Consider the following 25,440-nt stretch of genomic DNA (forward strand, 5'->3'; position numbering starts at 1 on the left):
CCGCGGCGGGTCGGAAGGAGGCGGGGCTGCAGGGGGCCGGAAGGCTCGCGAGACTTCCGGGGCGGGCGGGGCCGCGCGACCGCGGGGGGCGGAGCCGCGCCTGCGCGCCGCGGTGCGAGTGTCCGACCTTCAGCAGCACCGCTCCGCCATCATGTTCTCCCGGGCCGGCGTCGCGGGGCTCTCGGCCTGCGCCGTGCAGCCGCAATGGTACGGGCGGGCTGCGGCTGCGGGGAGGCTGCGGGGGGCGGCGGGAGGCGGGCGGCGGGGGGCGGCGGCCGCGCGCGCGGGCTGGCGGGCGGGCGGGGCCCTGGCCGGGGGGTCCCGCGGGGCCCGGCTGGAGCGTGCCAAGGGCCGCGTCTCTCGGGACCTGCCGACGCTGCCCAGCCCTGCCCAGACGCGCGCTCCGGGCCCGGGCGGTGGGTGCTCCGGGGACCTTGGCTCTGCCCTTGGAGCCGCGAGGGGCAGGCGGCTCGCGCCCTCTGGAACCCGAACTCGGTGGCGGTGACCCTGCAAGGTCACGCCTGGCCCCGGGGTCCCCCTGGGAGGGCTTACGGGGACACATCGACGTCCGCCCGGGCTCAGCCCTCCTGCCGGCTGTCTGAAACGCCGATTTCCCGGAAGAAGTAAAAAAAAAAAAGTGCAATTTTTCATTTTCCAGAGGAAATTAAAAATGCTGTTTTTTCCTTTTTAATTTCCTCGGGTAAATTGCGTACTGAATATATTTTTGTTTCCTCCCCCGCTGCAAGGCGTCGGGAGCGGACAGCTGGGAGCCGGCGGCGCCCAGCAGGTCACGGGCCGGGGGTGCTGAGCTCTTGCAGCTCTCGGCTGGGGTCTCGGGGGTCCCGGTGTCCGTGGGAGGCTGTCTGGCTGGGCCGTGCCGGCTAAACGGGGCTGAGGGTGGGAAGGCAGTTCCCTCCTACCCGAATGTGGGGAGTGGGGGGAGCCCCCGAGTGAGTTCTTCAGCCGCGTGGGCCGGGGCCTGCTGCGGGGCGCCTTCCTTGCAGAGTGGCGACCCTTGCCGCCAAGTCGGCAGGCAGGGCCCTCTGGTGCTGTCTGTGCTACCCAAGGAGACTTCCAGAGCCCCGAGAGTTCGCATGCGCCTTGGGTTTCCCAAACGAGGACAAAGGCTTGTATAAAATACTCGGGATAAAAGATCTAAAGCTTGTAAGACTTATTTGAAGGTCCTTCAATGGAAAATTCAGTTTTAAACACCACCTCTGGGTCTCAGGGGCCAAAGCTACAACCTCAGTCTGCAAATAGAGGTCACGGTCCTGACCTTAGTCTCTGGGATGTTGGGGAAGGGGTTGCTCTTGAGATGCCTGGTGGTGGATTTCCAGCAAACCCTGCCAGCTTTGCTGTCACACTGGCAGTCGCGCCCGGGCCTGATGTCTTCTCTGCTCCTCTGCCCTTGGACTTTCCCTCATGGCGTTTATTTTAAAGTCTGTCAAGAGCTGGGCTGTAGAGAGATAAGCAGGTTGCTTTCTGAAACTGAGCTAGTAGGTATTGACTTAGTAGCTGTAAACTTCAGGAGGCTGGAGGGGGCCAGGGAGAGACCCACCACAATGCTGTAGCTGGCCGGCTCCTGTCTGGGTCATAGACCTGGGCAGTGGGTCAGAGTTCAGCCATGGAACTGGGAAAGGGCTCTGGAAATTAGCCTCCACTGAAAATGGGATTTACTCTGGAGACTGGATTGGGACCCGGGAAGGGAGCAGGGCAGGAAGCAGGGTGCTACAGCTGTTGGTGTGCGCTAGTTTCGGACAGGCTTTGACTTGCTATTTACTTTAGAGTTAGACTCTTGGCGTTTTTCTGTCCTCAATTTTCTAAGAGTTTGCTATTCCTGAATTTTTGCATTTTTGTATTAGGTATGGTGATCCACTCTAAAATCCTTTCAAACTGCCTTTGATTTCTTAAGATCAATCATTGACTTAGATCATTGGGGGAGGGGGCATTGTCTGCTTCAGACCCCCTAACAATGATACATAGATACAGTGATCCACAAGTTTTGATTTTCCTCTTTCTGGATATGATACAGTTTCACATTGCAAGGCATGATGTGGATTTTTAGATCATGTAACTGATTTTGACTGGCTTTATCCTCTCCTTTGCAAGCTTAGTAAGTTGCACAAACTGTCCTCAGAAAGGCAAGATGTTATTTTGTACTCAGGTTAAAAATACAGGGGTTGGAGAGATAGAGCAGGGGCAAGACTCTGGCCTTACATGTGACCCACCTGGATTCTATCCCCACACCACCGCAATGGGTGCTCAGTGAGCACTGCTGGTCATAGCTCCCAAACCAAAAATTTCCAGTAAAGCTGTAACATAGACATGGTTAGAGGAGAAAGTTGGGCAGTGAGAGCTACCTGTGACAGATCTTATTCTTCCTGCTGCTCAGCTCCCATGGAGGATGCTGTGGGAACCTCAGGGTCTGTGTGATTGGCTCTGGCTGTGCACTTACGTCAGGTAAATGCAAGCGTCTCCCTGAAAACCCATGATTTTCAAAGGTTACTTTGTCATCTATGCATTAGGAGTTTATTTCAGAATGGAAAAGTTCCTACATTTAAAAAAAAAAAACCCTGGACAAGAATGGGAAGGAGGTAAAGTGGTAGGCTTGATTCCTGTCAGTAACAGGATTGTAGACCAGAGTGCCTCAGAGGAAAAACTCAGAAAGAAAAGTGTCTGCCACTGAGGCAGGCTGGGGGTGCCACGGGAAAACTGGGGAGGTGGTGGAGAGAGATGTGGACATGGGTGGAAGAATGGGTGCTCACACATTGCAAAATGAAAGCAGCATGAAAATCTGGAAATTTGTATATTGCATTGATTTAATAGAAAATCAGGATGTTACTTTCCAAGCACAATTATGAAAAATGTTAATGGCTGGTTGAAGTGGCAGGTAAATCTATTCTGAAACAGCAGGGCTTGCCAATGATTCACAGATTTTGTCTTCTTTAGTCATCCATCCTTTTGTGGTGCTGGGGGCTTGGTCACTGTCACTGTCACTGCCCTCCCATTGTTTGTTCATCGATTTGCTCAAGCGGGCCCAGTAACATTGTGAGACTTGTTTCTGTGTTTGGCATATCGAACACGTCACGGGTCAGTAGTTTGCTGGGCTTTCTGCGAGGGGCGGAGGAATCGAATGGTGGGGCGTGCAAGGCAAATGCCCTACCAGAGATCAAATCCAGCCTGCTCGAGGGGCCCCCCCCCCACACACACACACATACGCACATACTTGCCAAGCCTGTGCTTAAGCCTTTGAGCCATCTCCCTGGCCTTAGCTGATCATTTCATACAACAAATACTAGTACTTTATTTTATCTATGTCTGAGTAATACTAGTGGATTTACAAGTCAAAAGATTTTTAAGTGTAACTTTGGGTTATAACCACTAGGATTCTTTTATGCACGTAGAAAAAAAAGTAACATTGCATAACTTGCATTTTTACAGTTTTCTTTCTTTTTTTTTTTTTAAGTTTGGTTTGGTTTGGGCCCATACTCAGCTGTGTGGAGGGCTTATTCCCCACACTGAACCCATGAGTCAGTCTTGGTGGAACTCGGGGCGGCTCCATATGTGGTGCCAGGGATGGAGCCTGGGTCAGCCACCTGCAAGGTCTGCACCATCCTTGGACCCCAGTAATTATTGTTGTTTTTATAAGTCTAACACTAGAAATATTGGACATACACTACAGAGTTTCTTCCAAATACTGAGTCGCCAGTATTCATTAACACACGGATCTAGTGCAGTGTGTGTTGTGTTAGCATTTTGGAGCCACTGTGCTTATGCTGTTCACTTAGGTATAGGCTTCTCTCCATTGAAGGCTATTGTGTGTCTTGACAGGTGACTCTGCTGGTACAGTAGTTTTCATTGCCCCCTCAATCTTCCAACCACTGGGCTTTTTGCTTCTTGTGTAGTCTCGAATGTCATATAGTTGGAATCATTTTGCCTTTCCAAATTGTCTTTGGAAGTTTAACAGTTTCCTGCCAAGTTTCCCTGTGTCTCGTGGAATTCTGGTGGGAACGTTGAGCGCTCTGTGGTATGTCTACGTACACTGGAGCTGGCTGACGCATTCGTGAGCGAAAGGCATGTTGGTTGTACACGGTCTGTTGCAGCGGTGAGTGAGGCTGCAAGATCTTGGTAGATAGATCAATTGGGTAAATACAGAGAAGCATTATTTTAGGTGTTTCGTTTGTTTTCTGGCCACCTGCTATGCTCAGATTGCACTTCTGGCTCTGTACTCAAGGATTGCTCCTGGCAAGCTTCGGACCGTATAGTGCTGGGGTCAAACCCACATAAGCTCATGCAAGGCAAGCTCCCTACTCACTTAGCCCCGAGATCATTGGTTTCTTTGAGCAGATCTTTGTCATTTTCTCATGTCTTACATATATTTTAATAGTTTTACACATCAATTTTGTGTTTATTAAGATAAAATACTTTAAAAATTGGCCATCTAACCCATTCTAAGTGTAAGCACCCGGCGACAGTGTGTGTGGCAGTGGGGACCCTCTGTTGCTGGGATGGTCTCAGTTTCCTTTGAGCAGCTCCCCAGCTCTCCACAGCACGTTAGAACCAAGAACTGCAGCGCCCCTGAGCACCACGGCAGGAGGAACCTCTGAGCACCCCTGTTGGAAACCCCAGCACATCGCTGGTATGAAGTGCTGCCATTTGCTGGTTCATCTTGGATCCTTACTCAGGAGGGTTTTGGGGGCTTGGGTTTTGTTTTTGCTGATCCCTTGGGATTTTGTAAGTAGACTTTGATAACACCTGTGACTGAAACAGCTTTATTTCTCCCTTCCCAATCTGTTTGCCTTCAGTTACTTTTTCTTCCTGTTTCAGCGAGACTTGGTGCTGTGTGGAGTGGGAGGGGCGGAATGAGGACAGACCTCCTGTCTGGGTACAGTCCTAGGAGCAAAGCGAGTTCTGCAGTGGGAATGCCCTGGTGTTGGGTGCCTGGCTGAGGATGGGCAGCTCTCAGCCTTGTTTACTGAGAGGCTTATCCTCAGTGACAGTTTGAGTCTGCTCCATTCAGTGGGGTTTTCCTTTAACTCGTTACTGTAATGGTGATGCTCTGTCATGTTGATTTATATTGAGTGTATTGTTTTTCAAGTGATGAGCATACTTTACAAAACTGGTATATAGAATTCTTAACTTTTTCTTCTTATAATGCCTTTATCCAGTTTGATATTTGAACGAGGCTTCCTAAACTTTTTCCACTCACAACCCCCTTCCCCAGAGAAATGTTTATGAACCCTGGGTACACAGGAATAGAAATGGATTTACAAGCCAAACATTTACCATTGTTAGTGAATCATAAAAACTTACTTTAAAACAGTCTTTTTAAAAAAACAAAAAGTCACACTACCCACATGTGGTCATGCCCCTGTTTAAGAAGCTAAATGTTAGAGGGCAGGCTCGTGGAGGGGCGCCGGGACTTCATTGATGGTGAGGGTGGCAACAAACACTTAGAAGAGGTATGAATGGTACCCCTAAAACATCACATGGTATTACTAACATGTTATCTCAGTTTTTAAAGAGAAGAAATACTAGCGGAAAAGTTAGAATTGGTTTGTTCATATTTTCAGCTTGTGTGCTAATGGGACATGTGTGAGAGATGGCAGATGTGACCTACAGGGCTTTGTTGCACGAGGGAAACGAGCTTTTCCGAGGAGGCTGCCCCAGGCCTGTCTGGCCTGGGAATGGTGTGGGGAGGTGTGGGTGGGACTGGAGCTGGTGCATGCCCCATGTGCTGATGAGGTGGCTGGCGCCTTGCAACAGGCTCGTTAACTCTGGAAGCTTTGTTTCAATGTAGGGCTGCTTTCCAGAAACTAGTGAGTAGTAATATTTCAAACATGTTTATTTTCAGGATCCAAGTTCGAAATATGGCAACTTTGAAAGATAGTAAGTATTTCATTTCAATATATGAATTAAGAACTAAATTAGGGGGGCTGGAGGTAGAGTAAAGCAGGAAGGGCTTTTTCCTTGCCCATGGCTCACCAGGTTTGGTCTCTAGCACTCCATGTGGTCCCTTTAGCCCTGACCACTGACAGGTTTTGGGCCCCAAACAAGCAAATCAAAAAAAAAAGATCATTTAAAATTCTGCAGTGGAAGTGACTGGTGTCCTGTCTGACTTCCATTACCCTCATTTTAGGTCTCACCTACACTTATAGTAGCTCAGTTCGGACCTGAAACCCTGTGCTGTTATTGGTGGGCCAGGTACTAATATTCTACCCTGCGGTTTCAGAAAAAGAATTGTGTGACTCTACAAATGAGTTCAGGCATAGTATGATTCCTTGATCTTAATGCACTTCCATTTTCCAGTTACCAGGAGACTGAAGTCCATCAAAAACATTCAGAAAATCACCAAGTCCATGAAAATGGTGGCAGCTGCCAAATACGCCCGAGCTGAGAGGGAGCTGAAGCCAGCGCGTGTGTACGGGACAGGGTCTTTGGGTAAGAGCGTTGGTGTGTGCCCTCAGCGTCCGTCCTTCCCCGTTCTGTCCGCAGGGAAGAGCACCTACGGCTAGGAGATGGCCCAGTGATTCAGGTGCTTCCTGTGACCACTGACCAAGGACCACACTCTTTCTTCCACACCCTGTTACTCTTTAGTCTGTTTATGTGAGAAAGGGAGAGTCAGTTTTTTAACCTTCTTGGAAAAAAAGTGTCACGTGTTTGGTTATAATTTACATATAATACATAATACGAATACAGTAATGCAAATAATTGGTTCTATAATCTGATTCCGGGACCAGAGCAATAGTACAGGGGGTGGGGCATTTCCTTTGTACGTAGCTGACCCAGGTTTGATCCCCGGCATCCCATATGGTCCCCCAAGCAACACCAGGAGTAATTCCTGAGTGCAGAGCCAGGAGTGAACCCTGAGCATCACTGGGTGTGACCCCAAAAAAGAATCTGAATACCTCTGAAAGTTTATAGTCACAAAATTATTGTTCTTTGTTAAGAATAAACTGATTAAGATAGCTAATTTGAGTATTTGTAGCAAGATACTGAAAATTCAGGAGAGGGCTGGGGGCTCTGGCCCTGTGGAGAGCCGGTCTAATGTGGGGGTCTGTGGGGGTCTATCCCCAGGACCACAAAAAGGTCTCTTTATTAAGTCAGTGGCTTCTAAGTGCTTTAAACAAAAATCCCTGACTGCTGGATATTAAGTGGCTAATCGTTTGAAGATTTAAAATAGGCATGTTAATCTGCACACTATAAAGCATTAAAAAAAGCCAAAATAACTCCTTGAAGTTTGGAGTTCTTCACTTCTCCTAGGGGTCCTCAGACATTGCTAGTTGGACTCTCCGCTGTATTCAACAATAGCAGGTGTTAGTCAGAGTGAGGCGGCTAGGGTCAGAGTGTCCTCCCTGGGGCAGGCGGCTTTCTGTGCTACAGCAACGAGCTCGGCTCACTAAGGCTGGTGCAGTTTGGGGGCATTGGCACCTACATCCTGGACTGGCCCTGGGCAGTGCTGTGTTCCAGGAGCTGCCAGCCCCCGCCTGCCTTCACCCGAATCTCAGGGCAGCTCCCAGCTAGTCCTTGGATTCCTGTCAGTCATCCCCGTGGGGGCTTTGCTGCTTGACAGAACAGAACCATGAAGTGAAGTTGCTAGTGTAGTAGTCCAAACAAAGTGGCACCCTTGATTGCCAGCTACTTGATTGCCAGCGCTCTTCTGAGAGCTTGGTAGACAGGTCTTAATGCCAACATGTGTTTGCTTCCTGCTTTTCTTGGTTGTTTAACTAAGGCTTAAATTCTTAGCAGTCTGATCATTTGATACATACTTACCTCTGTTATGTGTGTCTTTTTATGTTTTTTTTTTTATTTAGATCAGCTTATCTTTCGTTCAGATAAATTGACCTTAGGAGCCTTTGTCACAGGAGATTGACCTCTTTCTGGCTGTCAGCCTGACTGTAAATTGAGAAGTAGAGAGACACCATCCATCAGGGCCTAATCACACCTGCCCGAAGCGCTCATGTCAGTCAGCCAGGGCCCATCGCTGTGTTTACATGAGCTCCCTGAAAAAACCTTGCTTTTTTTAAAATTTTTAAATTTTTTTATTTTTAAGCTCTCTATGAAAAAGCTGACATCAAAGCCCCTGAGAACAAGAAGAAGCACCTTCTCATTGGTGTGTCCTCGGACCGAGGACTGTGCGGGGCTATTCACTCTTCGGTGGCTAAGCAAATGAAGAATGAGGTGGCCAACCTGACGGCAGCTGGGAAAGAAGTTATGATCGTTGGCATCGGTGACAAAATCAGAGGGATACTTCACAGGTAATTCAGATATTTGGTGGCTTCTTTCCCTGCGGGTGTTGCAAACACAAGTGAATGCAGGTTTCTTTGAGCAGGGTGTCAGCTTACCTATTTTCTACTCTAGGGGTTGCTATTACTTTTCTAGACTATTAGGCTTTATAGATTTATTAGGATTTATAGGCTCTATAGAAATCTATAGCCTATAGATTTCCCCCGTTTCCTCCCTTGCTTTTGCTTCTTTTTCCTAACCAGTGAAGTGAAATCAGCTGTTCCATTTTTAAAATTAAGGAGTCAAAGCCACCTTTGAATTGAACAGCTGATAATCAGGATTGGAAGGAGAGAAGTAAAAGCAAAGAGAAGCAGAAAATAAGAAGGGCTGGTTTCTTGGTCCTTAGCAAGTGCTGCTGGAGTAGTCCCAATAAATGTGGGAAAGACCCAATTCCATGAACAGCTCCTCTCCCTAGTGTCATCCCCGGTGGCAGCACTGTCTTTGCTGCCCATGTGCTTTCGCTGAATCTCCTGTTCAACTGTGGCTTCTCCACCTTACAGGACTCACTCTGACCAGTTTCTAGTGACCTTCAAGGAAGTGGGGAGAAAGCCCCCAACCTTCGGAGATGCATCGGTCATCGCCCTTGAATTACTGAATTCTGGATATGAATTTGATGAAGGGTCTATCATCTTTAATCGATTCAGGCAAGAACCATCTAGAAAGCAAACCTTTGTATTCGTTTATATATGAAGATGTGTAAATATCTGAAGTGGTAAAAACATACTTTTAAATTTGCGTGTATGTTTTTTCTAGATCTGTCATTTCATACAAAACAGAAGAAAAGCCTATCTTTTCGTTTGATACCATTGCAAATGCTGGTAAGTATTTTCGTGGAACAAGTATTTTTCCATGTAGAAAGGAGAGACTTGCACATTCAGGGAAATAGTGTTTGTCAGGACCCTGTTCCACTGGGCCAGCGTTCTGTCCACTCTGCATGCAGCTTCTGGTTTGTCCCCAGATGGTGAACGCCACAGCTGTGAGCTCCAAGCCAGGCATGCAAGCTCTTGCGCCAGTAGCAGCTAAGGAGAGAGGGCACCCCTTTCCCAGCTTCAGACAGACCCCACAGTTCTCGGGTTTCACTGTTGGAATCGGGACTGGACCCTGTTCACCTAAAGCCTGTTCTCTTCATCTGTCAGCCAATTCTGACATGTGCATTTCCTTTCTTGAGAAGCTTCTGGGAAGCTTCTTGAGGCTGAGGCATGTGATATTGTCTCTGACTTTCCTTGTGGTCCTTTAAACATGGGTTTGACCCGTGGTGTCTCTTGCTTTGATGGAATTCGGCATCATGTTCACCTGTTTGACCACTCGCGAATGTATTGAAGCATTGCTAAATTGCACCATAGTTACTAAAATCTTCATTAGTCTTTAATTCTTTTTAAAAAACGAACCATTTTGTTGTTTTGGGGCCACATGTGGTGGCATGATCAGGGATCAGTCCTGGCTCTGATCAGGGGTCACTCCTTGAGGACTTGGGTACCGAGCCTGGGTCAGCCACATACAAGGCAAGGGCTCTCCTGCTGTGCTCTCTCTTCAGCTCCCCCAGTGAGCTGTTTCAAACTTGGATCTGGAAACAAACATCTTTGAAGTGCTACCCAAATTTTTCAAGTGGGTTTCTGAAAACCAGCTGTGTGTAAATGCAAAGCTTTCTGAGTTAAGGAGCATGCATGTTGGAGGAAATCTCCAGCCAGGAGGCAGGCACTTTGGTGTTCACTGCATTTGTTATTCATTTTTCCCTTAATTTCTTCAGTCTCTGTCTCTTGCTTGGTGCACACTGGAGGGCTTTTCAGGTTATGGCATGCTGTTCTTTCAATGGCGTCTTTGCTTTATGAAAGTTCACCTCACATTTCGTCCCAGCATCATATTTTGCTGGGCACATAGCAGAAACCTATTGTGTGTTCCTGTGGGTTCCCTTCCCTTGTGTTCGTGTGACTCCAGGATTCTGACACGCATGTGCCAGTTTGGTTGATTCTATCTCTGTACTATATTTCCTCACGTTTCTTTATTTCAACAGAGAACATGAGTATCTATGACGACATTGATGCTGATGTGCTGCAGAACTACCAGGAATATAATCTGGCCAACATCATCTACTACTCCCTGAAGGAGTCGACCACGAGCGAGCAGAGTGCCAGGATGACGGCCATGGACAACGCTAGCAAGAATGCTTGTACGAATACACAGGGGTTGGGTGGGGGGTTGGGCACAGGACCAGGCACTGAGGATCAGCCTCCTCAGCACAGGCAGGGGTGGGAGAGGGGCCTGAAGGAACGGGGCGAAGTGTTTCCTCAGTAGTCACATTGTTCTTTGTGGAGTCTCATGTCTGTATCACAGAATGCTTGCCTTCCCTGTGTGTGGGAGACCCGGGGCATGGTCTCCAGCAGCATAAGAAGACCATTCCCTGCAGGAGGCGTGGCATGAGTGTCAAATGTTTCGAGTGTGGTGGCTAAATTTGCTTTTGTCTGTAGCGGAGATGATCGACAAGCTCACTCTGACCTTCAACCGCACCCGCCAGGCCGTCATCACCAAGGAGCTGATCGAGATCATCTCGGGCGCTGCTGCTCTGTGAGTCCTGGGGGTGGGTTGTGCCTGTTGTCCCGGACACAAGCTGCTTCAGTAACACCCTTAGGATTTGCAGATGGAGAGAGAGGCCGCTGTCGTTCATTTTCATTCTTGCAGCTGACACTAAGGCAGGCTTCCTTTCCTCTTTCTAGAAATTGGTGTATTGCTGGCTTTCATGCTTCTGAAGAGTTCAGAAAACAGATATCTTGGCATCATTTGGCAAATCTTACAGGCCTGGTTTTGGTCTGAACAGAAATCTATAAATTGATTTGGTGCTGGAGTTACTTTGCATATTCTAATACGTTGCTTTTCTCCAGAAAGTCTCAGGGTTCCCTAGAAACAGTAGTGTCTGTGAAACCAGGTTAAAGAGAATGTGAGTCCTTCACTGAAGCCCCTGATGAAACAGGTACAGACTGCAATGGCAGGCAGTGACATAGGCTAAAGCCTTCACTGACACACATGCTCCATTCATTGAGTCATGGTGCTTTGCCTTAAGAAATTGAGGCTCAGGTGAGAATGATAGTATGGCAGTGCTTGGCCGTGCACGCTGTCACCCCAGGTTCAGTCCCCGACACCCCTTATGGTCCCCTGAGCTCAAGTCAGAAGTAACCCCGTAGCACAGCCAGGTATATCCCCAAAACAAAAAGGCGAAGGGAAGCTCAGAAAAGGAGGCACACCATTAGGTGTGTGGTAAGTGGGTGCATGCTTGAGACTTGGCAAGAGGTCTCACTCCGGAGAAATGAAGCTGGTCCTTACATACCTCTCAGAATGTGAGACCAGTGTCTAGCCTCTGGAGACCCTTCAGTGGGTCACAGAGCACAGAGCAGTGACCAGTGCCTGTGCCACCTGAGTGCGCTGCTGAACTTTGGCTTCGACATGCCTGTCATCTGTGTCAAGTCTGGTCGGGGATCAAGAGACTAGATTGTTGGTCCTCAAACTTTCTTCCTGCTGCTACAATGAGACGGTCTGGGGAAACAGGCTCTGGGGGAGGTTCTGGGGAAGATACCTAGGGCTTGGGTGAAGCAGGGACATTCCTGCAGAAATGAGGCCCATGCTCACGCTGGATTAGGATCGTGGGAAATTGGACTCAGAATGAGCAAGAGCCAGAGAAATGAGAGGGAGACAGAATTATGAAACTGGAATTGAATAGGAATTTTCATGCTCTAGAAGGGAAATCTGGATCCTGTGTAACCCCCAAGCTGGGGATTTTCTGTGACTGACTCGTGCTCGTTGGTTAAAGATTGAGTGCGTTTAGTAATATTTAAGATTTTGAGCAGATTCCTTTGGATATTTCATTAAAAGGAAAAAAAAAGATAGGGCCATGGAAATGGTCAGTGGTCATGGGGTCCCCAAGTACTGCTGGGTGTAACTCTGGTTCTAAAAACCTTGAATTTCAAAAGCATAAATAAACCAGTGTTTGTGATGTTAAGTATTGTCAGTCAAAAAATGTTTGAAATGATGCAGTGTGCTATTTACAAAAAAAGTTTTAAAATATGTTTTTGGTGTTGTCTACTTGCAACTTGCATGAACATGGGTTTATTGCACATGGTTTTATCAAAGCCTCTAACCAGTGTGAACTGAGTAACTTATAATAGTCATAAACCTGTTGTAACAGAATGTTTTGAAACATATTCATACTGCTGCACTCAAGGTAACAAGAAATGGACTAGTGAATCGGAAGATACAAACTTAACTAGCATGATGGCTTCTTAACCACTTGTTCTGTGTTTGTCTTTTTTCTCTAATACAATAACCAGGGATTAATGAAAACCAAGCTGCATCCTCAGACAAGAGGTAAAGTCTGACATTTCACTCACTCTCTCCCAAGCCCCTTCAGAAAAGAAACCTAGCTAGATTGGAAGCAATTTGCAAACACGGAGTGGGTCCTGAGCAGTACTGTCTGGGTGGTGCCAGGGGGTGTGGGATATTTTTTTCTTAATGTATTAAATAATATATGAGAACATCGGCAACAGTTCAAGGTTAAATAAGGATTGTTGAAGATAGAGGTTCTGAGTTCATGCCTGAAGACAGCTGGATTTTCACTCCTCTATCCTTCCCTTCTCTCTGAGCTCCTGGGAAGCATCACTACATGTGCCCACAGATGCAGGTGGACACGATGGCGCAGGCAGTCTTTCTTGCCCATTTGGACCCCACAAAGGGGTCTCAGATCACATTTGGCAGCCACTAGTGCAGTCACCTATTACTCTGCTCAATTAGTTCCCCAGGCTCCATCGCACTAAGCTTTATTATTTGACATCATTATTCCCCCAAATAGCTTGATTTTCACTTGAGTCCTTTGTTTTTCAGGTAAAGGAAGAAAATTCAGCACACTGATTATGGATTGAACATATTGCTGTCCTCTTCAAAAGAAATGTTTGGGCTGTTGAGTTATAAGGACAGCAGATCTTTGTAAATTATCTTACAATAAACGACTTCCAATAAGAAAATCACTGTGCTTTTTAAGAACATGGTCTGCTTTTCATTTGAGATACTATTAAGATTCAGAAATGCTAATGTGCTACTCCAAAAATTTTTTGATGAGCTGTTTATGAAGAGACTCTTGGAGCAAGTCCCACTCAGCCTCTTGGGAGGGTTCTGCTGGAGGGAATGGTGGCTTCCCACTCTCTGGTTGCCTCATCGGACCGCTGGCCACCCCTGCTCTGTGGACCATCAGCTTAGCACTCCAGACACCGAGGGCTTTTGGGAAGTGGCATTTCCACTGTCCTGTGCCCCACAGTCACATCTCCCAGACTGCGTGCTTGGCAGGGCCACCAGCCACTGGCTGACAGTGCCAGGCTCCCTGTTCATTGCAACAGGGATTTTGTGTTTCTGGCACAAACGTTCATTGCCGTCAGAATCCTGCAATATGTGAGATGTCTTCAACTCTCACTTAAATCGCTGTCATTCTTGAACTCTCCATTTTAACTTCAGCTGGTTCTAGGGGTCCCTCTTGGTGCGACAGCTGGGAAGACAGAATGTGGGTCTCGGGGGTGCATATGTGCGTTCCAGCTCTGCTCTGGCATTTTAAAGGCCAATAGAAGAATGTATTTCTAATTCTTAAAGCACTGTATTTACTGCCCTCAGAGAGATGGGTGACCGGTGGTTCAGGGAGCAGTTTGATGCACTTCTGCGGTGGCTGCTAGGGAGAGATGAGCACTGCAGGGGCAAGAGGCAGCGGGACCCACAGGCATAGGGAACAGTGGCCCTCCTGCTTGTACCTGGCCGAGTCCATGCCTTGCATGCAGCCAACCCCCCATTGGATCCCCGTACCATATAGTGTCTGGGCACCTCGGGTGCACGGTACTTTTCTCTACTTCCTGGGGGGCTCCCTGGGCCTAACCAGAAGCAGCAACTGGATGTCGGGTGCTTTTTCTGGTTTGGGGTCACCCCCATTGGTGCTCAGAGTTTCATCCTAGCTGAACACTTGGGAATTGCTCCTGGTGGGCTCTGGTAACCATATGTGATGTAGTGGTTTGAACCCATGGCCTCATGCTAAGCAAGCACTGTTAGTGTTTTGTGTTCTTGTCTCAATGTCTTCACTGCCTTCCACCCCAGTCAGAGGACACATCGCTGGGATCCCTGGAAATCTGTCTCCTTTAAGCAAATAAGTTGAGTCCCTCCACTGCTGGGAGTGACCCCCCCAAGCAAAGCCACCTTGCTCTGTACCTCTTCCCCCTACAGCCCCTCAGCCCTTGGTCATGCAGAATGTTACTGTCCCTAAAGGGTCTTTACAGGAGGTTAAGGTAAGGCAGGGTGTGGTCTGGGCTGAGTCCACTGAGAGCAGAGCTGGGGGTGCAAGTGTGTGTGTGAACATACACATAGATATGAACAAGGAGCAGCCTCCGGGAAGCACACTTGCTGCAGGTCAGTGGCCTCCCGCCCAAGTGCTCATCCACTCTCTTCCTGGACCAGCCAGCCTACTGGCCACATGGAACCCCCACCCTGGGACAGCGGCCACCGGCTTTGATGACAGCACCACAGTCTCTTTCCATTTTTTTTTTTTAACTTCAAAAATCTTGTACATCCATGATGCTGAGTTCTGGAGTGGTCCTCACGGGAGGAACATAGAGTGGTCGTAAGCTCCCAAGTCACTGTTCCCGGACACGTTCGGGGCGGCGCTCTCCCCTCTGCCCTCGCTCTCGGGGGGGGGGGGGGGGTCTCGGGGCTTTTCGTTCAGGGGGCCACAGCCTGCGGTGTGGCGCGCTCAGGGCTCGCCCTGCAAGGACCGTGTCCCAGGCCCGTCCGGGCTTTTCCCGCCTTGGCTGCCTCAGAAGAGCGCCGCGGCGCACTGCAGGCCTGTTTCCTAAGGAAACTTCCTCGGACTTCCTGCGGGGTGAGGAACGAGCGCGGAGGAGGGTTTTGCCTTCCAGTCCGCCCAAAGCGGCCGCCTCACCGGCCCCGTCGCGAGGAGCCGAGCTCGCGCTCGCCGCGTCAAGACAGCCGGAGCGCTGCTTCCGGTCTTCCGCGGGCGCGCGAGTCCAGCCCCGCCGCGTCGCCCGGGGCGGAGCGCTGGCTCGGGCCTATGCTGCCTCAGGCCGACTGAGACCGGAGGAGGCGGGGCCCGGGAGCGCGCGCGGCGTCCCGCGGGGGGCGGGGCTCGGGGGCGGGAGGCGGGGCTCGGGAGCGCGCGCGGAGTCCCGCGGGAGGCCGAGTCGTGCTCGCGCGCTCGGCGCTCGGCTGGCGCTGCCTCAGGCCCGCGGGAGGCGGAGTCGCACTCGGCGCTCGGCTGGCGCTGCCTCAGGCCGGCGGGAGGCGGAGCGAGCCCAAAATGGCGGCTCTCAGGCGGGCGCGCTCGGCGCTGCCGCGGCTCTGAGGGGTCGCCGGGGGCCGCGGCGCCGAGGGCGCGTCTCCCCGCGGGGGCCCTGAGGATGCGGCGGCGGCTGTGCTGAGGCGAGCGGCGGACCCGGCGCGTAGGCCCGGCGCGGCGGCGGGGGCGCCGTCGGAGCGGGATGTGCGAGAGCTACTCGCGGTCGCTGCTGAGGGTCTCGGTGGCGCAGATCTGCCAGGCGCTGGGCTGGGACTCGGTGCAGCTCAGCGCCTGCCACCTCCTCACCGACGTGCTGCAGCGGTACCTGCAGCAGCTGGGCCGCGGCTGCCACCGCTACTCCGAGCTCTGTGAGTACCGGCCGGCCCGGCGCCCCCCGCCCGGCCCCGCGCGACCCTCCCTGGGCCCCGCGCTGCCCGCGCCTCAGCCGCTGTCCGCCCGTGCGCGTCGTCGGCGGGACGGGTCGTGGGTGGGAGTGAGGCCGTGCGAGTGTCCGGACGAGCGAGCCCGTGCCTCGGTGCGTTTGTGAGCGAGTGTTCGCACGGGTGAGTGTCCGGTGAGCTTGTGTGGGAGTGGGAGTGTTTGCCCGAGTGAGCGTGTGAGGGGGGTGTGTGTGCACACCCGTGAGCTTGTGTATGAGTGTGTTTGCCGAATGAGTGTTTGTGAGAGGGTGTGTGTGCACACCAGTAAGCTTGTGTATGAGTGTGTTTGCCCAGTGAGTGAGTGTGTGTGAGGTGGTGTGTGTGCACACCAGTAAGCTTGTGTGTGAGTGTGTTTGCCGAGTGAGTGTGTGTGAGGTGGTGTGTGTGCACACCAGTAAGCTTGTGTATGAGTGTTTGCTGAGTGAGTGTGAGGGGGTGTGTACACCAGTGAGCTTGTGTTTGAGTGTGTTTGCCGAGTGTGTGTAAGGGGGTGTGTGTGCACACCAGTAAGCTTGTGTATGAGTATGTGTGAGGCATTATGCACACTAATGAGCTTGTGTTTGAGTGTGTTTGCACGAGTAGCGTGCATGTGTGTGAATGTGTGCACGGGTGAGCATGAGTGTATGTATGAGTGTATGTGTGTGTAATTGAGCTTGTGTATGAGTGTGTGAATATTTGCATGAGCAAGTGTGTGTGTGCACCAGTTATTTTGTGTGTGTGAGCGTGAATGTGTGCACAAGTGAGCGTGTATGAGTGTGAGTGTGTATCTGTGCACGAGTGAGCTTGTGTGTGATTCATTGTGCATGAGTGAGCATAGGTATGTGTATGAGTGTATGTGAATGTGCATGAATGTGTGCACAAGTGAACATGGGTGTGAGTGTGTATGAGTGTATGCGGGTATGTATGCACTAGTGAGCTTGGGTGTGAATCATTGTGCATAAGTGAACATGGATATGTGTATGCGTGTACGTGAATGTGTGCACAAGTAAGCATGGGTGTATGAGTGTGAGTGTATGTGTGCACGAGTGAGCTTGGGTGTGTGAGTCATTGTGCATGAGTGAACATGGGTATGTGTATGTGAATGTGTGTGAATGTGTACATGAGTGGACTTGCATGTGTGCATGAGTGAGCTTGTGTACGAGTGTGACTGAAGGTGCATGAGTGAGTATGAATGTGTGTGAATGTGTGCACAAGTGAGCTTGTGTGTGTGCGTGCATGAGCTTTTCTGTGTATGTGTGTGAGTGAATGTGTGTGCATAAGTGAGCATGTGTGTGCGCGAAGTGCAAGTGTGTGTGTGTGAAGTGCAAATGTGTGTGTGCGCGCGTGCGCGCGCTTGAGAGTGCAGATGAGTGCATGCATGAATGTCCGTGTGTGCACATGAGTGTGTGTGTACGTGTGTGAGTGTGATTGTGAGCATGCTAGGGAACAGCCATACATTTCAATTTCAAGTCCTGGGTGGGAGAGTTGGTGCAGGGATTACAGCACTAGCCCTGCATGCTGCAGTGTACCTGGGTTTGAAACCCCACCCACGCCCTGGCACCCCATATGCTTCTCCCAGTTCAGAGTCGGGAGTGAGCTCTGAGTTCTTCAGGGTGTAGCTCCAAAACTAGTAATGATAAAAAATTGCAGGTCATTTTTCCTTTTCTCGTTGACTTTGTCCTCGGGCCAGAGAGCACTTCTGACGGGGCTTCGGGAGCCTGTGGGAGCTAGAGCGGGTCAGCTGCGTATAAGGCGAGTGCCCTGGCACTTCAGCCCTTCAGGTCATTCTTCTCGGTAGTCAGCTGGAGGAGGGGCTGTCTGGTGCAAGGGTCTCCTTGCCAGATGCCCTGGACTTATCGAGACCTGGTGCTGTGAGAGTGGTGTGTCCTAGCGTCAAGCTGGCCTTGTCATCGGCATTGGTTAGGCTGGCACCGAGGCCCCATTGTGTGCTGGCTTCTGCTTGCTTTTTCCTCTCACCTGCCGTACTCTGCACCTGCCCTTTCCTGTCCGAGTTCAGCCCCCTGTGTCTGCACGTGCTCTGTGACGGCCGTGTGCCTGAGCACTGCCGGGGCCAAGACAGTCACTTTGCACTGGCTTTCAGTCATTGCCCATATTTGTGTCACCTCTCCCTTCTCCTCAGGAGACAAATGTACTCCGAGTGTTTGTATTCCGTCACCTTGTCCGGGGCCATAGTACTGTCAGCACCCAGGAAATACCGGCTGCATAAATGAATAAACTGATAAATCTCCACCCTACCAGCTCTTTAATCACTTCACTTTCTTTTTCCAACATAGTTTTCCCAAACCAGCCTCCTGTTCTCACTCTGACCAGCCTGGTGACCCTGTGGCCGCTAATGTCCTCTACCAGGAGCCCAGAATTTTGCTTCTTTTCCTCATTCCCACTTTCTGGCCCTTGTGTATTAAGGATTGTGTTTTTGCTACCAAGTTCCCTAAATAAGGATTAGATCATCCCAGACTCCCCCATTACATACTTTTCTGCAGGAATCCAGCAGGGAATTAGGTACAGGCTCTCAGGAGCAGTCTCCATATGACCCTCTTTCCTAACCACCCAATTTCTGTTAGTGAGAATGCACTCATGAGAATGGTACTTATTCTGCAATCTGACGTGGTGGGTTTTTATTGGGGGGGGGGGGGGGGGGTGAGTTGGCTTGGGGGGCGGAGTCTTACAAAAAAACAGGTTACTTTATCCCAGCCAAAAGGAGCGTAAGTCTGAATGAAAGAACTAGAATCGTCTGGGAGAGTAACAGATGGGCTTTTCCAAGACTTGGTGACTTTTATCATCTGTATCACCTGTGTCGCCTGTTGTCCCGTTGTTCATCGTTTTGCTTGAGCAGGTGCCAGTAACCTCTGCATTCATCCCAGACCTGAGATTTTAGCAGCCTGTCCTTACTCATCCTTCCCAACGTTGCTGTATTGGAGGTTCTTTCAGGGTCAGGGGAATGAGGTCTGTTATTGTTACTGATTTTGGCCTATCGAATATGCACAGGGAGCTTGCCAGGCTCTGTCGTGCGGGTGGGATACCCTCAGTAGCTTGCCGGGCTCTCCGAGAGGGACAGAGCCAGTATGTGTCCCAGTGTGGGTTCATATTTTGTTGCACCAATGTTTGGAACCTTGAATGACTCGTGTGGACAATGAGGTTGGGTATAGGATTTGCCTTGCACGCAGCCAACATGGCCGACCCGAGTTCGATTCCTCCGCCCCTCTCGGAGAGCCCGGCAAGCTACCGAGAGTATCTCGCCCCCACGGCAGAGCCTGGCAAGCTCCCCGTGACGTATTCGATATGCCAAACACAGTAACAACAAAGTCTCCAATGGAGACGTTACTGGGCCCGCTCGAGCAAATCGATGATCAACGGGAGGGCCTTTGCCTTTGCCTTTGCCTTTGCCTTAAAATACCACTGGTAGATTGTAGACCCTAGGGCAAATTTCCAGATGCTCAGCAGTGGAATTCCTGGGACCTCAGCTCCTGCCCAGTATGGTCCTCTGGGAAAGAGTAGGTCCTGCTTCAGAATGTGCAGGCTATTGTTTCCAACAGGTTCTGCTTTCAGGCAGTTTCCTGTAGTATCCATTGCTTGCCTCCAAGCTTCGAGGGTCCTTGCTTCCTGGTGACTTTTATGAAAACAAAACAAAACAAAACTAATTATTGTTATACTTATGCCAAACACAGTAACACGTCTCATGATGTAGACGTTACAGGGCTTGCTTGAGCAAATCGATGAACAATGGGAGGACTGTGCTACCGTGCTATTATAAAGATGTTTAAAGATTTTCTCCTGTACTATCCTTATTTTATTTCCTTTTCCATAACAGTGGTGCTCAGAGATCACACCTGGCAGTACTCAGGGGACCATATGTGGTGCCAGAGACCAATACAGGGTCAGCCGCATGCAAGGCAACAACCTTCCTTCTCTACTATCTCTCCAACCCACCTTTTTGTTTGTTTGGGGGCCACCCTGGTGATGCTCAGGGGTTACTCTGTGCTCAGGTATCATTGCTGGCAGTGCTCTGGTGACTGAAGGGGATGCCGGGGATCAAACTTGTGTCAGCTTTGTGCAAGACCCCTCTCCAGCCCTTTTAAATGTTTTTTCCCAGTGCTTTCCTGACTTGAAACTCATTCATACTCTCACTTGCGACTATGCAATGTTTTGTGCTGCTTCTTTCAGTCCATTCTGTCTTTTCGCATTTCTTAACACTGCTTTTGAATTGAGCACTTGGTTAGATATGAGCCACAACAGTACCAAGGCACATTCCCAGGCCAAAGACTGTATACATGGGTGTCAAAATGTACACGACAGCCACCAAGTGGTATTTGTCCCTATGTTAAATTTGTTTTGGGGTGAAAGTAGTAATGTCAGTTTCTGTTCATTCGCCCCACAATGCCTTTGCAGATTTCCCTACAGCGATGGCTTGTCAGAGCACTGGGGCAGGCCCCGGATTCTGTGTTTCCGGGGTGGGAGGGCTAAAAGCACTGAGACTCTTCAGCTGCCATCACGTGCTTGAGGTAGTAAGCACAGGAGCAAGGTGAGGGCTTTGGTTGTGGACGAGAGGAGGGGGGGTGGCGGGTGGGCTTGGGGCCAGGGATCTGTCTCAGAAAAGCTGGGATTTGAGTCAAGCTATGTGGATAGTTGTCTAAAGATGGAGAGCCAGGGCTGGAGCCATGTGTACAGCTGGTAAAACATTTGCCTTGCATGCAGCTGACTCGGGTTTGATCCCTGACACCCCATTCAGTCCCCCAGCACTACTAGGAGTGATCTCTAAGCACAGAGCCAGGAGTAAGCCCTTGAGCACGGCCAGGTGTGGCCCCAAATAAAGAATGTAGTAAAAGTGGAGAGCCTTTCAGAGCTGAGAAAGCTGTCTCAGGTATCTGAATGGAATCAAGACTGAGAAGGCTGAGGCCCAGAGCTGTGTTACTGCGGGGAGGGCTGTATCATATGTGGCCGACCCAGGGTCAATCCTCAGAACCCTATGGTCCCTCTAGTCACACCAGGAGTAACTCCTGAGCATTGCCAGGTATGACCCAAAAAACTGCCTCCCCCTAAAAAAAAAGTGATACTGCAAGAAAGTTGGAAAAACAAAACAAAACAACAACAACAAGAAAAAATTTTTTAATTGATAAAAAATGTTGGCTGTTGTACAGGGCAAGAGATCACAGTGGGTGGAATTGGATCTAGACTGAGGTAGTAGGGAATAGAGAGAAAAAAACACAAAGGAAGTACCAGGTTTAAGGTTGAACTTGCAAATCATAGCAAGAGATCCATCAAAGTGATGATTATGTTACACTGAGAGAATAGTAATGATTTTAGAGGGCAGAGCAATAGTACACTGGGTAGGGTATTGGTCTTACACGCAGCCAACCCTGGTTTGACCCCTACAGCAGGAGTAATTTCTGAGTATAGAGTCAGGAATAAGCCCTGAACATCGCCGGGTGTGGCCCACCCTCCCCCTCATAACATTTTTAATGAAAAGAGTTGAAATGGAATATGAATTTTCTGTCTCTTATACATTCTAGAAATAACCACGATCACTATCATCCTGTTGTTCGTTGATTGCCTCGAGCAGGCACCAGTAACGTCTCCTTCGCCCTAGCCCTGAGATTTTAAAAAGTGCCATATTTAAGGCTCTTTCAAGGTTAGGAGAATGAGACCCATCATTGTTACTGGTATTTGGCATATTGGGTATGCCACGGGGAGTTTGCCAGACTCTGCCGTGTGGGCAGGTTACATTCGGTAGCAGCCAGGTTGTCCAAAGAAATAACCCATACTTGTAAAATATTTCAGTTTGCAGAATTGTTTGGAGTTACAAGTGAGAGTAGCCATCACCCCCTTACTGCGTAAAGTTGGTTGTTTATCCTTCCAGAACCTTCCTAGGTGCATGTGAACAGACATATGTATTGTTTTTGTTGGTCAGTTGGGTTTTGGTTTGGGGGCCACACTTGATGGTATTCCTAGGCTACTCCTGGCTCCATGCTTGGGTTAGTCGCGATGCTGGGAGTGGAACTGGCCTCCTGCATGCAAAGGATGATTGAGCTGGAATTTTCTAGATGTTTCCAAACCTGTGAAGACCAGAAATTCAGCAAAGGGGAGACTCTGAAGAAGCTTCCTTGTGTGAAGGAAATCTCATTCTACCTAGCTGCAATCTCACTCATTGTATCTGACTCAGCCTACCCCATTGGTGTCGTACCTTCCTGTTCTATTTAAACTTTCATGTTAGTTGCCCTCATGATCCAAGACCTTTCTCTAAATTTCTGACATGTCAAAAACTAAGGCATGGTAGAATTAATTCAGCAAGTGTTTATTGAGTGCCAACTATGTGTTAGCCCCTTCTCTAGTTCCCAAGATGTATTTATCATTGATCATTAGAGACAGTATCATGGGTCCTTCCTAAACCCCTCATACAAGTCACTTGTTGAAAAATAATCATAATAGTATTATTGGGCATTTTCTTTTTGTGTCTATTTGTTCTCTACTAGCTGATAATGTGGCTATCTGTGGTGTTCTGGTTGTCAGGTCATGTTTCAGCTGAGCCCTGGAAAGAGAGCACTCTTGTCCTGCATGTGGCTAACCCCTGGCATCATACAGTTCCCTGAGTACCCCACGCAGAAGTGACCACTGAGTACAGAAAACCAGAACTAACCCCTCAGTACTGCGGGGTGGCCTCAAATTGTACCCCACAAGAAATAATTGACTCCATGGGCCAGGGGGATGGCACAAAGCATTTAGCATGGTTTTCATACAGGAGGCCAGGGTTCAATTTCTGGCACCTCATGGTTCCTCGGGCACAAACAGGTAGTAGCCCGTGAGTCCCAGTGAACCCCAGATCAAAATAAATAAGTTAACATGACTTTATGAGTCTTCTTTCTGCTATCTAAATAGTAAGGTGTTCTACTTAAAAACATTCACGTTCTTGGAGCTGGAGAGATAGTACAATGGGTAGGGTGCTTCCTTATAAGTAGCCAACCTGGGTTCGATCCCTGGCACCCCATATGGTCCCCAGAGCACTGCCAGGAGTGATTCCTGAGCTCAGAGCCAGAAATAATCTCTGAACATTGCCAAACCACAAACCAAAACAAACCAAAAAATAAAATCTGTTCACATTCTTTCCCATGATGAGGTTGTAAGTAGACAGTGGTTTGAGTTGGACAGTGAGTGCTTGCTTCTTCAAATTTTTCCTTAATACTTGGGCAAATATCAGTGGGCATCTTGAAAGTAACGCGCTCTGCCTTTGACTGTGTTTCAGATGGCCGGACTGACCCGATTCTGGATGATGTCAGTGAAGCGTTCCAGCTGATGGGGGTCAGCCTCCATGAACTCGAGGACTATATTCACAACCTCGAGCCCGTCACCTTCCCGCACCAGATCCCCTCGTTCCCCGTCAGTAAGAACAATGTGCTGCAGTTCCCTCCGCCCGGAAGCAAGGATGCTGAGGAGAGGAAGGAGTACATCCCTGAGTACCTGCCACCCATCGTGTCTTCCCAGGAAGGTGAGTGGCCTTGGTGTGTGGCTCCCCCTGGGCTGGTGATACTTTGAACTGTCTCTCCCAGCTGAACCCCGTGTGGTCCGCTGCCAGCCTGCACGTTCCCTCAGCGCCGCACAGACTGTCCCATGTTACTCACAGCCTGCAGTGCTGTAGCTCTGTTGCTGGTAGCACCAGGCTGCTGTGTGGTGAGACATTCACCCCCTGGGGAAACTGTCAGTGGGAAGAAAGGAAAGTGGGCCTGAGCGACTTCCAGTAGCAGTGTAATGTGCTGCGTGTGATATGTGTGACAATAAAGAAACTCGACCATCTGAAAACCAAGACAAATGGGGGTGGTTCTTTGCCTCCTGCCTCACTATTTTGTTGTCGCTGTTGTTGTTTGTTTGTTTCTGGTGAAGCAAGATAGTTTTTATTGAAGAAAATTTGCTTTGATGTGAGGGGAGAGAGAGAGCAAGTATGTGTTCAAGGTAGAACACGGGCTCGAAGTCAAGTCTCCTGCCTCACTTAATGTGGTTCAGTGGTGCCAGAAAGAGTGAGTTATCTCCTTGCTTCTGTTGATCTGGGGTGGCGGCCAGTTTGGGCCCACACCTGGCTGCCCTCAGCAATTAGTCCTGGCAGGCTCAGGGAACCAGATGGGGTGTCAGGTTTGGAACCTAAGGCAGGCGTCCTCCCTGACATTCTTGTTTGTATGGAGAGTGGCAGTGTGGATTGTTCATTAGAAAACACCAGCACGGTGGGACGAGGTGTGGCTGCCTGTCATTGTGGAGTGGTTTTTTTCCTGCCTAGCTTCCTGTATAGATCATTCAGACCTACTAAGATTCCAAAGTGACATTAAGTATCCTGGGGACTTCTTGCTGGGTAACAGGAATTTTTTCATGTTAACAAAAGGGAAAGTTTAAAAGAGAAAGAAAGAAATGGGAGAGTAAATAGCTGGCTTCATTTTGAGGGCCGGGAGGGGGCCCGGGGTAAAACCACCTGTGAAATGTGGACTGTCTCCCTTTGGGTGCCCCCAGCCCTCTCTGTAAGATTCTGAAACACGAAGGTTCTTCAGGAAAATGCATATCTTGGTGTGATTGTGACGACAGATACCGAGCCCAGAGCCAACCCTCTCAACTGTGCAGGTGGGCGGTTGGGCACAGCAGTTGTCCTGCCGTCACCTCCTGCATCTCTCGATGCCCACTCCCTGGTAACCCCCACATTCCCCAGGGCTTGGCCACCCGCTCTGCTCCCTGTGACCGGTGGACACGATCCCTCCTGTCCTTGTCTCCTCCTTGTTCTGATGGGCTCTCTCCACTGTGTTTATCTGTGAGGCTCCCCCACCTTGAAGCCTGTATCTGAATTTCCACCCTTGGTGAAGCTGAAGGCTGTGTGCGTGGAAATCACCGCACAGCTCCCCTTCCACCGCCAAGGGATACTTGGGTGCTTCTGATCTTTGCATCCTGAACATGCTGCTACTGGGACCCTGGGTGTGCACAGAGCTGTTGGAGCCCCCATTTTAAGGGGTATGAGGCCAGAGGGGGCATGACTGGACTGTGCAGTAGTTCTGTTGGATTCCCTTCCCTGCATGGATGCCGGTGATCTAGTTCTTTGCGTTTCCTTCCTGTCTGCTCTTCTGGTGTGGAAGCATTTGCATGTGAACCCAGTTGTCTCCTGAACTACCTTTAAGTGGGGTGAGTTTTATAGATCTGCGCCTCACTGTGGCTTCATCTGAGAACCATTGGCCGGAAGTTGCTAAGGAGAGAGAGAGAGAGAGAGAGAGAGAGAGAGAGAGAGAGAGAGAGGAGTAGAGCTCAGTGTGTGTGTGTGTGTGTGTGCGCGCGTGCGCGCTTGCGCAGGCTGGGCAATACTCCGGGTTCGGGTGAGCGGCTGCCCTCAAGCCTGTGCCTCTCTGAACATGGAGTGGAACCTGGAATCCATGCTGGCTTTGTGCTGAAGGC

General features: G+C 49.7%; 2 protein-coding genes across 4 annotated transcripts in view; both read left to right on the forward strand.

The window, feature by feature from the left end:
- Positions 1 to 65: 65 nt before the first annotated feature.
- ATP5F1C (ATP synthase F1 subunit gamma) lies at positions 66 to 13,311 on the forward strand. Of its 3 annotated transcripts, none has more exons than XM_056114606.1 (9): positions 66 to 207; positions 5,855 to 5,889; positions 6,310 to 6,441; positions 8,054 to 8,258; positions 8,787 to 8,930; positions 9,040 to 9,104; positions 10,298 to 10,453; positions 10,752 to 10,848; positions 13,153 to 13,311. In XM_056114606.1, the coding sequence occupies exons 1-9, from the start codon at positions 152 to 154 to the stop codon at positions 13,154 to 13,156; spliced, it is 894 nt and encodes a 297-aa protein (XP_055970581.1). In that variant the 5' UTR covers positions 66 to 151; the 3' UTR covers positions 13,157 to 13,311. The 3 variants fall into 3 exon arrangements, with proteins under 3 accessions (XP_055970581.1, XP_055970580.1, XP_055970582.1); XM_056114605.1 differs by lacking the exon at positions 13,153 to 13,311 and adding an exon at positions 12,603 to 12,666; XM_056114607.1 differs by lacking the exon at positions 13,153 to 13,311 and having other exon boundaries at positions 10,752 to 10,852.
- Positions 13,312 to 15,574: 2,263 nt separating this feature from the next.
- TAF3 (TATA-box binding protein associated factor 3) overlaps positions 15,575 to 25,440 on the forward strand; it is a 77,968-nt gene continuing 68,102 nt past the window's right edge. Inside the window, exons 1-2 of the mRNA XM_056114600.1 lie at positions 15,575 to 15,960; positions 23,267 to 23,509. Coding sequence (XP_055970575.1) covers positions 15,795 to 15,960; positions 23,267 to 23,509 — 409 coding nt within the window. The 5' untranslated portion in view covers positions 15,575 to 15,794. The remainder of the gene's footprint in view (positions 15,961 to 23,266; positions 23,510 to 25,440) is intronic.

The sequence above is a fragment of the Sorex fumeus genome, unplaced genomic scaffold (assembly GCF_029834395.1).
Source record: "Sorex fumeus unplaced genomic scaffold, SorFum_2.1 ptg000026l, whole genome shotgun sequence".
Lineage (NCBI taxonomy): Eukaryota > Metazoa > Chordata > Mammalia > Eulipotyphla > Soricidae > Sorex > Sorex fumeus.

Excerpts from the sequence above, each read along its gene's own strand:
- ATP5F1C (XM_056114605.1), top strand. The coding sequence starts at position 152 with ATGTTCTCCCGGGCCGGCGTCGCGGGGCTCTCGGCCTGCGCCGTGCAG. Across the intron at positions 6,442-8,053 it reads GTACGGGACAGGGTCTTTGG|CTCTCTATGAAAAAGCTGAC; the intron begins GTAAGAGCGTTG and ends TTTATTTTTAAG. Across the intron at positions 8,259-8,786 it reads ATCAGAGGGATACTTCACAG|GACTCACTCTGACCAGTTTC; the intron begins GTAATTCAGATA and ends TCCACCTTACAG.